At 42.5% G+C, this 12,848-nt stretch overlaps 1 protein-coding gene across 7 annotated transcripts in view; it reads left to right on the plus strand.

Annotated features, from left to right (window-relative positions):
• Positions 1 to 12,848, plus strand: part of LOC145345507 (E3 ubiquitin-protein ligase MARCHF1-like) — a 361,092-nt gene that overhangs the window by 314,058 nt on the left and 34,186 nt on the right. For all 7 annotated transcript variants that reach the window (XM_080193343.1, XM_080193336.1, XM_080193368.1 and 4 more), the window contains one exon: positions 8,359 to 8,539. In XM_080193343.1, the coding sequence (XP_080049469.1) occupies positions 8,359 to 8,539 (181 nt within the window). The remainder of the gene's footprint in view (positions 1 to 8,358; positions 8,540 to 12,848) is intronic.

Consider the following 12,848-nt stretch of genomic DNA (forward strand, 5'->3'; position numbering starts at 1 on the left):
ATAATGCAACCCACCACGTCTGCACCAACTCTTTCACAGACTATCCCTTCCCCAACCCCTATCCTATTTCTAGAACCCCACACATTTCTCATGGCTAATGCTACACATCTTGGGACGCTAAGGGACAATTTAGCATAGCCAATTCACCTAACCTGCATATCTCTGGACTTCAAGAGGAAACTGCAGCTTCTGGACGCAATCCACACAAACATGGGGAGAAAGTGCAAACTCCACATAGGTCACTCAAGGTCAGAACTGAATCTTGTTCCCTGGCACTGTCAGACAGCAGTGTTAACCAGTGCCACCATACCGCCACACTTGTTGATTTTAGTGAAGCTTACATTTGTCTAAAAATGCAATTTCATTCTTTGTACAATGGTTTATGAAAGTACCCTCCAAAATGAAAATATTCCCTTTTCCACTCCTATTTTTCTGAATGTGGAATTTCATTGTAAGCTGTCACAAATTCCTCATTAAGCAGCATCCAGGACCAGACTGTGACTCCAATTTCATGAAAGCACAGACTGCGGCTCTATTGCATTGGGAACAGAATGGAGCACAGCCTGCACAGTTGCTGCCAGAGTGTGTGACTGTGCCTTTGCAATACAAGGATCTGACAGCTGCTGTTCATATAGCGATCCTGCTGATTATGGAAACACAGATCCAGAGCTTGGTATAATAGCAATGGCTGGAGTCTGTCTGCCTGATACTATATCTCACAAGCGAACATTATACTGGAATGCTGAAGATGTTATTGGCAAGCTCCAGTGATGCAACCAGAAGTGGCTACTTCTGAGGAGTAACTTCCAATGAAATGAGGGCACTTCAGTTTTGTGAGCATTTTTGTAGTGCCTTGGATCTAACCACCACAGATGACATTTGGGGAAAAAAAACAAATTTTAAAAAGAAGGCAGGCAGTTTGGGGAGAAGGAATTCTCTACTTTGAAATTCACTGCACTAAGATAGTGTGATATGAGGTGGAATTTTCCCACATCTTTTCAATGTCAGCGGCATGTAGCTCTGCAGCTGAACTCAATTTTCACACCGGATCTTGAACTTCCTCTCCCAACACCCCGACCCAATTACCGGGGGCTCTTTTTCTCCCCCCCTCACCCCCGCCGTGAAAGTATCACTGGTATTTCCCCCATCACTGCCTGCTTTTCCCTACACTCCCAACCACCCATAACTAGAATTCCCCACCATGTTGGCTCCCATGTCAGTTAGATCATTCCTTGATCTCTCTGGGTGAAAAAGATTGAATCAATTTGGTTAACATTATCACTCTGGTGGGATATCACTCTGGTGGGCACTGGACCTGATAAAGCTGGCAAAGCTGGCTCCACAGAGATGAGGTGCCCTTTCTAAAGGGCACCTGTCTCAGCACTGAAGTGGAAGATCCTCCCCTGCCACCATCAGCAGCATGGAAGTAGATGCCAGTGGAGGTGAGTCAGATCAGGTGTTGGACTCATTTAGAACCTCCCCAGTCGGCACCACTAAAACTGCCGTTTGTCCTGGGGGAGAGGACTGTGGTTTGTGCCAAAGTCTTCCCCTGCACCAGAGGGAAGTGAGATGTCACAGGGAACGGAAGGCACCCTCACATCATTTGTGCTAACATGAACTGAATGTTGGAGACCATGAGGGAGAAGAGGAAGATTCTCCCATAGAATGGCAAGAGGAGCCTGCCTCATCCTGCAGCAGAGGCACCTCTTGGTTCAGCACTACCTCCCTCTGTCCTAAATTCCTCTTCCTCATTAAATTCCTGTTCCAGGATCAGCTGTTTTATTCCAGGGCCTCATCATCCTCAAGGTTCACACATCTCCGAGGGCCATGTTAAGGAATGCACGGCAGACCTCTACAGTAATCAAGGCTCTTAGGAATACTCAATAACGGAGAGAAATTGAGAGGCGTGAGGAAGTGAGAGGCCTTGCAGTGCATGCCCAAGGTGGCAGGACAGATAGGCAAGGTGATCAAAAAAGCATGTGGAACGCTTTCCTTTTTTGGGTGAGGTGTTGAATACAAAAGCAACAATGTAAATGTATAAAATGTTGGTTAGGCCACAGCTGGAAGTTTGTGTCCGTTCTGGTCTCCACATTACAGGAAAGTCATAGGTGCCCTGGAGAGGGTGCAGAGCAGATCTAGAGGAATGTTGCCATGGCTTGAAAATTGCTGCTATGAGGAGAAATTCGATAGACCAGAGTTGTTTTCCTTAGAACAGAGGAGGTTAAAGAATAATTTAATTAAGATGTACAAAAATATATAGTGGCACAAAGGTTAGCACTGCCAACTCACAGCGTCATGGATCTGGGTTTAAATCCAGCCTTGGGTGTCTGTCTGTATGGAGTTTGCACATTTTCCAAAGTCTATCGGGGTTTCCTCTGGGTGCTCTGGTTTCCTCCCACACTCTCATCTCACCTCTGGCATTCAACTCTTTGATGTGAGACTTCTTACTGCATTCAACTGTTTGGCCATATTTGAACCATTGCTGTAATGAGGTCAAGAGCTCAAACTGGTGGATCTCAAACTGAGCATCACTGAGCAGGTTATTGCTGAACAAGCACTGCTTGAAAGCCCTGTTGATGCCATCCATCAATTTACTGATCATCAAGAGTAGACTGATGAGAGATATTTGGCTGGGTTGCATTTGTCCTTTTCTCTTTCGTGCACAAGCCATACCTGGGTAATTTTCTCCATTGCCAGGTAGATGCCAGTGTTGTAGTTGTACTGAAATAGTTTGGCTCAGGGCACAGCAATTTTCAGAGCACAAGCCTTCAGCACTATTGCCAGAATATTGTCAGAGCCCATTGCATTTGCACTATCCAATGCCTTCAGCTGTTTTTTTTGTTTTCATTCCAATGTAATCAAATCAAGTCCAATTCAGAGTCTCAACAAGTTGAGACATTCCTGATCCAAGCTGACAAGACAGGGCTCTCACCTCCTGTCTTGGGCTTGATCTACATGATCCAAGCCGATTGGAGTAGGCATAGCTCCTCCTCCAAGGCTTGATCTCATTTGCATCTTAGCCAAAAGGCCGAGAAGCCGCTTTTAAAAATTGCTTCAAATGAAGCCAAAATGTAACCTAATGACTTCAACCAAGCACAGCATGTCAATACAACAATTGATCTTAGCCAAAAGGCCATGAATCAAATTAGCTTAAGACTGATGCTGGGGACCTCCTGAGGAGGCCGAGGTCGATCATTCACTCAGCACTTCTAGCTGAAGATTGTTGTGAATACTTCAGCTGTATATTTTTTACTGACATACTGAGGATGATGATATTCATGGAGTCTCCTCCTCCAGTGAGTTTCTTAATTACCCACCATCATTCATGACTGGATGTGGCAGGACTGCAGAGCTTAGACATGATCCATTGGCTGTGGAATTGCTTTGCTCTATTACTTGCTGCTTATACTGTTTATTTACCTCTGGTTTGGGTTAGTATGTCTGTCAGTTTATAAACATTGCTTGAAACTTTGACCCAGCTGAGAGGCTTTTAGAAGCAAGAAGGCCCTAAGATTGCAATGGAGAAAATTACTAAGGGGAGCTATGCTCTAAAAGGAAAGCTGGGGGTTTTTTTTTGAAAGAAAACTGAGTGTAAGATAAACTTCTTGGAGGCCGTAACATCCAATCTGTTGTATTTAACCAGAGAATTGGATAGGACCAGGGAGCCTTCTAAAGAGAGAAAAGGGTCAGTAATTGAATAAATGCCAATAGAGTATCTACTTGTGTCTGATAGGTTGAGCTGTGTGACTATCAGCCAATACTTGGAGCAGAAGTTTGTATTGATAAGGACATATCATTAAGTCTGAGGCGTAACCTGCACAGACAGACCCAGCGGAAAGTATGAGCGTGTTTAAAAGCCTATCAGAGTGAAAGTCACGCTAGGCTAAGTCTGTTGGATAGAATTTAAAGTAGAAGCTCATATTATTTAGAACTAATATCTGATTTGCTCGGTATACCTATCTAGTCATTATTATTTGTGCTGATTTTATACAGGTTTGTATTGTAAATCTATCCCTGGAGCCCTGCCATTTGTTTCCTTACCCCTTCCATGCATTATATTCTGTAAATGATGACCTTGAATCAAAGCAAGAACTAATAAGCATCCAGCGTTTCCAGTATTCTTATAGCTGGGGTACCAGAATCATTCGGAGACTCTGGCACATGTGGATACTTGTCCAGGCAGCCAAAGCTGATCTTCAATATGCCAATGGCTTGTTCGATGGCACATTTGATGATTATATGGCATTGACTGGTCAGTCCTGGGCATCTATCCTCCGATTTCTAAGAGGTGTCATCATTCACCTTTTAAGTGAATATCCCTTGTCTTTGAGCATCCAGCTAGTAAGTTCGCTGCGATGTGCAGAGAGATCAGCAAGGATGGATTGCTGTAGGACAAAAGCATTGTGTCAGCTGCCCAGGCTTCTTGAGCACACTCATAAGAAAATCTATTTGTGGTTGTCCACATTGATGGAGTGGCACTCATGCTGGACACTTATGAATGATCTGGGCTATCTTAATTGTTATGTATGTGCAATTGGTGATGCCAGTCAGAGCCATAACTATTCTCACTGGAATCAAGCAGGATAGCTGGTAAAGAAGCCACATTTGTCTGCCACCCACTGCAAGGATACAGTGGAGCTGCTCTCCTCCTTGACTAATGATGAAGGAGGAATATGAGGAAGAGGACATAGGTATCATGGCACCTCTCCTTGGCCCTGGAATCTTAGAAAGACATGCAAGGGTTGTCAGAGCTATTTTGCCCAGGAATGAGACACTTCATACTACCTGTAAATCTGATCCAATTATGTACTTCCTTTGCCAGCTTCCATCTGAGCTATCTTACTGACCGCATCCTCTGCCCTTAGGAAAACAAGGGACCTTTATCACCCATGATGAAAAGAGCTGACTGTCCCCAAGGATACATGCTTCACACACTGGCACATGAATCACTGCAGTTGTTAACCCTCTGCTTCTTGGCCACATTATCAAGCAGCACGTCACTTCTCAAACTCGTCAGTGACATTGGCCAATCTGCTGGCCACATCATTTATGGAAAGGCCAGCTGATGCTGCATGTTAAGCCGTGTCACATTGCCCGGGGAATACAAATCACAATACACATTACTATCCAATAAAGACTGACCTCAAACACACTATCACATTGTAGCCCACACAAGTGAGCTATCCCTCAGTCCCTTACATTTAGCAATGGCTGACTGTGCAAAATGCCTTCTGATTGGGGACAGCCCAAAAAGTTAACAAAATATCACATAATATGACACTTTCTATCTGCTCCTCATCACAGAATTGCACGTGGGATATATGCCCGCCACACACACTTATGCATCGGCATTATAGCTGCCTACGTTGTGGCTCCCAACATGTGAGCAGACACGGCGCTATTGGGAGCCTCACTGTTCAGATTAAATTCTACCCATAGTGTCCAGAACAGCTTCACTGCTGCCCCAAAAATATATTAGGCTTTCTGTTCCCCAGCAAAGACATAAAGGAAATAATTTTAACTGTATGTTTTGGAATGATGGCCAGAGCCATAATCCCAATAAATAATTACACTCATTTGGCAAGCTTGCTAACATACATTAAAAAGAAAATAACTTCAGCGTGTCAACTGCATTGTTGAACCTAGGGCAGAATTCTGTGCTGCTCGGGTGGGCACGTGTCTGACCCGGAAGCATGTGAAATCTTGCGACAAGACGTTAAGTGCACATCCCAATGTCATCTGGCACTCGAGCATGAGCATGAATCGGATGCATGCCCAATGACATTGATGAAGCACATTGCAAGGATTAAAATGCCAATTTACCTGGATTTTACATTACCCTTGTGATTTTTAGGCTGGCACACGGGCAACGTGGGCAGGCGGCCAAACAGCTTTTACCATTTTGTTATCCACATGTGGGATATCTCTGTCGTTTCAGTAAGAACAAACCAAGTTTTTCCAACCTGTCCTCATAGCTAATGTCCTCCATACCAGGCAACATCCTGGTAAATCTTTTCTATTCCCTCTCCAAAGCCTCCACATCTTTCTGGTAGTGGAGCGACCAGAATTGAACACTATATTCCAAGTGCGGCCTAACTAAGGTTCTATAAAGCTGCAACATGACTTGCCAATTTTTAAACTCAATGCCCCGACCAATGAAGGCAAGCATGCCATATGCCTTTTTGACTACCTCCTCCGCCTGCATTGCCACTTTCTGTGTCCTGTGTACCTGTGCACCCTTTGCCTACCTTAAGAGTTCTGCATTTACTGTATTTCCTATCTGTATTCGATCTTCCAAAATGCAATAACTCACTTTTGCCCAGAATAAATTCCATCTGCCATCTCTCCGCCCAAGTCTCCAACCGATCTATATCTTGCTGTATCCTCTGATGGTCCTCATCACTATCTGCAAATCCACCAGCCTTTGTGTCTTCCGCGAACTTACTAATCAATCCAGTTACGTTTTCCTCCAAATTATTTGTATGTATTACAAATAATGAAGGTCCCAGCACTGATCCCTGAGGAACGCCACTTGTCACAGCCCTCCATTCAGAAACACACCCTTCCACTACTGCCCTCTGTCTTCTTTGACCTCACCAGTTTTGTATCCACCCTGCTAGCTCACCTCTGATCTCATGCAACTTGACCTCTGCACCAGTCTGCCATGAGGGACCTTGTCAAAGGCCTTATTGAAATCCATGTAGACCACATCCACTGCCCTATCCTCATCAATCATCTTTGTCACTTTCTCGAAAAATTCGTGAGACACGACCTCCCCTTCACAAAACCATGTTGCCTCTCACAAATATGTTCACTTACTTCCAAGTGGGAATAAATCCTGGCCCTGCTCACCGTGCACTTACATCATTCGTAAAATCTTTTGTACTATATTTTAAATGGTGCTGCCATTCACAATTTCCTTTACCTGTGAAGCAAGTAAATGCAACAGAAACCAACATCATCAATGCTACTGAAAAACTATTGTATTTCAGTAATTACTGAAATTTTGGAAATGACTCCTTTCAAAGTTCTGGTCATTTTGAAGGGTGATCATGATCCTGTGAAGATCTACAAGTTGTTAGATTACATGCACTATTAACTTATGATCTTTGAAGAAGAGACATTGGTACGAAATACCATTTAGGCAGTTTGTAAAACAATACCTTCAGGTTAATGCTGTTCTTGCCCAGCTGACAGATGCCACAATGGCTTGCAGTCAAAATTGCTGTGGAGACTTGGCTTCCAAAGTACCATTTGTCTTACCTTGTTTTCTGACATTAGCCTACTCTATTCAGCAGGTATCGCTGAGGTGAGGTTATCCAAGTCCTTACCAAAACCTTATTGTCCCCTGTTTGGTGTCCTTGCGGTAGGGGACTGGTGCAATAATCTCTTCTCTATTCAAAGCTGTAGAACAATCTTGCACTAATCTAGCGTTAGTCTTCATCTTCCTCAGTGCTTCCAGCAATACAGGAGCCCCTACTCAGCCAGGGAGGCAGGAACAACCCAGTATAAGGAGTGTCCAGGACCATTAGACTGTAAAAGATGGGCAAAAATCTGCTGTAGTGGGATTGGCTGGGAAACCCTAATGTGGGTGACTGCATTCCTTCAAAGTTATTTTACAGTATTTGTCATTCCCTTTCATTTCAGATTTCCTTTCTGTTTCAGCATCTTCAGTTATCTTTCTCATCCACTTTGATGCTGTACCCTAATATTATGATCAGAGATCTCCAGCACAGAGGCACTTTGGGGTCAATTTTCCTGTGTGCCATGTGGGCTTGGAACCAGTTGAAATAAATTGTGGAGTTGGCCCAGTTTTCATTCTGTTGATTTTGATGGATTACTGCCCAGGCAATGAAGATAAAAATTCACCACTTGGCTTTAATTCTATGGAGCAAGCCAGTATTGCTTATGTGCTGTACCAAACATTGTAAAATTACAGATATTCGTTTTATTTGTGAGCTTTATCACAGCTATTTGCTCATAGGAACAGGCCAATATTTTACATAGTCTCTGGCGAGCACACGAAAATGTGTGAACTATGTACTTTAATGCTACTTTCTCCTCTCCGCACCTCAGTCCCCCTAAAATTACTGCCATTAGGTAGTGACAGTGAATTGTCCCATATTGAGAAAATTGATAATAGATGGATTGCAAGAGTATCTGAAAGACTCATACTTAGGGCCTGTCGGTTATAAATCAACCATTGAGCCAAAAAACCTATACAATTCATAATGGCTGTAAATGATCCACTGTTCTTAATGAAGTGGATACATAGGCTAGTTTTTGGAATGGTAACCAGCATCTGACCACAAGCTTTTGATTTTTTAGTAATGTCTCATTAAATCTTTCTCCTCTCAGGATCTGCCACTGTGAAGGAGATGATGATAGTCCACTCATCACACCTTGCCGTTGCACAGGAACATTACGCTTTGTACACCAGGCCTGTCTGCATCAGTGGATCAAGAGCTCTGACACACGCTGCTGTGAACTCTGTAAATACGACTTCATAATGGAAACAAAACTCAAACCACTACGTAAGGTACACTCTCCAGAAATTAAACATCAATGATTTTTTTTGTAAAACTGTAGAGTTTGACAATTTTTTTTATCTAAAATGGAAATCCATTCTGATTTTATTACTGTTCATATACAATCACAGGCAACCCAACTTAAAATACTTTCTGAGTCTTTATAAAGGATATTTCCTATCTGTGTTTTACAAATAGCTTTCATTTTACAATGTTTGTTGTTTTAAGCACCTACAAGGAGCTGGTTGAATTTACTTCTGTTCAATTTGAATGAACATAACATTGCAATATTGTAGAGCATTTGTTCAAGTGGGACTGCTTTTCATCATCTGCCAATTGATCTGATATTTTCATTGGATTCACCTCAATTCACCATAAACACCCAGGCAGTAACTCACTCGGTCAATAGCCACATCATATCATGAATCATTCAATCTGTCTGTGCTTTGGCTGATTAGCAATTGTTAGCCCAAGGCAAGTGAAGTAATCTGATACAATATCACAATCCAACATCCTGTGCATCTTGTATTTCTTATCATTGAGGTTCAGAGGAATGGCCATGAAGTGTACACATTTTGAATTAAATTCAGAGTTTAACATTTTAGACCAATTAATAGTGATAAGGCTGAGTCGCTAGCAAAATTTGTCTACTAGCTCTTAAATCCACAATAAATTCTTTTTGGACATGGTAAATTAATATTTGCTATTTAATTAAACATAAGGAACCTCAGCACATTAGTTCAGTTTTGTAGCCTAAATACTATAGACATAACAAATGATTTCCTGTTCAGTTAGATAAGTACAGCATCCAACTGTGTCAAAGTTGGCCTTTCACCCATAGCTCTAACCACTTAAATTGCTGCAATTAATAAAAGTCGAACACAAACAACCCAGTGTAAGAGATGCATATCTTGACAGTACATTCTTTCAGGTGCTGAAACATATCCCCCTCTGGTGCATTTGTGACATATTGCCACCATAGCTGCATATCAATTATTTATCTAAGGTGCAGGATAAGTTGCACTTAGTGATAATATGAGGATCAGATTTCCAGAGTTTAGTTACCTTTCAAGTTTATGTATTTATTAGAATCCCCACAGTGGAGAAGGAGGCCATTTGGCCCATCCAATCCTGCGTCAACTTTCTAACAGAACATCTTACTCGTTCCCTATCCCCGTAATCCCAAAGATTTACCCCACTAATCCCCCAAACCTATACATCTTTTGACACTAAGGGGCAATTTAACATTCCCAATCCACCTAAGCAGTATATCTTTGGACTGTGAGCGGAAACCGAAGCACCCAGAAGAAACACAAACAGGTACCGAAAGAATGTGCAAACTCCACACAGACGATGACCCAAGGCTGGAATTAAACCCGGATCCCTGGCGCTGTGAGCCAGCAGTGCTATTTCTCCCACTCTCAACACTTGAACTCTATGCTAAACTCCAGAGTAAGAAAATGATGTTGAAGATTGGCAAAATGGATAATCGCTAATTTAGAATGCAGACTAACAATGCTTATTAGACAATAAAGTTTAGTCGAGGCATGGCATAAAACACAAGTTCAATACGTGTCAGTTTGTCTTTCTCATGAATCCCGGGCCTTCTGGGATTTTCTTTTCTTGGTTCTTTGAATGTCATCTCTTGACTCGTGACATCCTTTGGGATTTTAGCTTTGCCAACTCAGTTCTAATATACATACAAATCCTTTTGCACCTTTAATATTGAGCTCTAGTGAATCTTTTTTCAACCCACAACTTCCCAGTCTACATAGACTGGAAGATTCAGCAGTTATCTTCACTAGTGAAGCTATATACTTCACAGCTACTTGATGAGTGTTTGCACTCTCTCTTTTACTCACACATTCTGTCTCTAGTGGAAACAGTTTTCTATTAATTACCTCTTAAGCCAATTACATAAGCCCTGGCAGTCTTGCTTGCACTGAATCCACTGATACCTTGCAGCAATCTGTAGCCCATAGCAGTTACTTTGGTCACTAACTAAGCATAATACTAGGTTGTTATGGCAACCCCACAGCCTGTTGTCAACTGACATTGTCCTACACAAATGCTAACTTCCTGGCAAGTGCCATATTCCTAACTCTTTCATGTCCTGTGACAAATGCTAACCCTTGGCAGGTGTAACAATCTCAGTGATGATCCCCTGTTTTGTACCCTTTTTGCAGGTAACTTAGCAACATTTAATCTGAGTATGTACACCTAAATCAACACATCGAGCAAACTTTGACCAAATGATTGCAAGTCTTGGCCAATGGGAAGAGTGCTTCTAGTTTCCCCACAGAAGCTAACCTTCATTTGTATCTCTTAACTTGAAGTCCTAGCTTTCAGACCATTCTTCTATCTAATCAGCTTTTCAGTCTTGGCTTCCCTCCTAACTGCTAAACTATAACTAGTATCTTCAGGCCACATTCCTGGCCAATCAACATTGTAGCTTCTGCTTCTGTTTCCTCCCAAGCTAGACTTGCTGGAGGCCAAATGAACAAGTATTCCAGTTCACTCTCCATGCTCTTTCTTAAAGCTATATCATGGTATTTGGCACTTAAAGAGATGTCAATGTTAAGACTTTCTTAACAAAATATCCCACAATTCACAAATCATCCCAATAATACAAAGCATGTCTTCTCATTAGTCAGCTTATGTACAGAACATTTAAGATTTATTGTTACATAAATGTGCCAACTAGGTGAAGCCTGTCTAACACCAACATTATACCTTTCCTAGGAATCTAACAGCAAATCCCAAATGTGTTTTTTTTAAATCAGTCGTTAATGCAAAATAAAAATTGAGTCAGATTGTCACTCCACCCATAACTATTTACCTGGCAATCTAGTCAATTGTAATTTGCTTGATATTCTGACTCAAGCCATGCAGGACCTGTGTAGTGGAGCTCACTGCCTGGGTCAATAGTCGAGGACAGCTCTATCACAGGTAAGTAACAACACCCTTTCATACAGCACTAGCTACAGTAAACCAGGTATGTTTAAAGGTCTAGCCAGAGTTAAAGTTCTTTGACAAGCAGAGAGAAGGTAAGTGTATAAGGTAAGATTTTGGGGTGGGAGGGGGATGGAGGGGGAGTGGTGGTAGTGGGGGTTAGGTGAGGTTGGGTCTGCTGGTGCAATGGGGAAGTCAACAACTGGGCCTTGGCTCATGAAGCTGGAATTCAGGCCTGGCCATGAGATGGAAGGGAGGCCAGCCTGGCCAGGATGGAGAATTGGTCCGGTCGGACCTAGCCAGTGTGGGACGGGTGGAGGGGAGTTGGGCAGTCAGGCCATGGGAGAGATAGTTCCTATGGGAATGAGGAAAAGATCCATGGAGAATAATGGAGGGTGGGGGGAATCCTCTGGAAGGAGAGACCCATGGGGGATGGTGAGTTTCTGCATGGCGGAGGAAGACTTTGGAGGACACGGTCAGAACCTGTGGTGGAGGGGTGGGTCAGGAATCGGGTTGTGGCTGTATTTGGCATGGGAGGGTAGTCAGATGGGGAGTGGGGGTGTCCCCTACAGAGAGGGAGATATCTCTTGCAAGGATACTTGTGGGGTAGTGGAGATCTGTGGTGGGGGGTGGAAGGATTGGTGTGGGTCTGTAGTATAGTTACCCAGAGGTCCCAAATGCCACATTGATCTCTCTACACTATCATCAGCTCCCACTTCCAGCAATGAATGGATCAAAAATAATTGCAGTGAAGGGTGAGGAGTATATTGGATGTCTTGTGACAACAAATTATTGACCTAACAAAAAACATCAACACCCTGAAACATAACTTTGTTTCTCTCTCTACCAGCGTCTGACCAGCTGCATATGTTTTCTGATTTTCTTTAGTTTCTAGGCATCTTTTGCATAATTATTTTTGATAATTATTATTAAAGAGAAACATTTGTTACTTATATTTATTGAGATTCATCTCAGGACCTTTTGCCAACAATTTTCCCAAGGATTCTCTGACTTTCTGATGTAATGGAAAAGGTCAGCAGAAATCACAAGGATACGGTAAAAATAACTATTTCACTGAAAGAATAGTGCAGAAGGAAGCCATTCAGCCCATCGAGTCTACACCTACTTGGGAACACAATTTTCAGAACATTTTTTGGCTACCAGTGGCACTTTGAAACTAACCAGGAAGGTACTGCTTCACAAAAAGGGTTTAACTCATAATACAATACTTCTTGAAGAGCACTCAAGTGTCTGTGGCAGATACTGATGGAGGACTAGTAACCAATAAATGTATATATTTAGAAACAATCAAAGTGTTGAAGGCTCACAACATTTAAGTGTTCTGCCTGGTGGTGTACGGAGCAGCAC

The sequence above is a fragment of the Carcharhinus amblyrhynchos genome, chromosome 1 (genome assembly GCF_965287045.1).
Source record: "Carcharhinus amblyrhynchos chromosome 1, sCarAmb.v2.hapA, whole genome shotgun sequence".
In the NCBI taxonomy this organism is placed as follows: domain Eukaryota; kingdom Metazoa; phylum Chordata; class Chondrichthyes; order Carcharhiniformes; family Carcharhinidae; genus Carcharhinus; species Carcharhinus amblyrhynchos.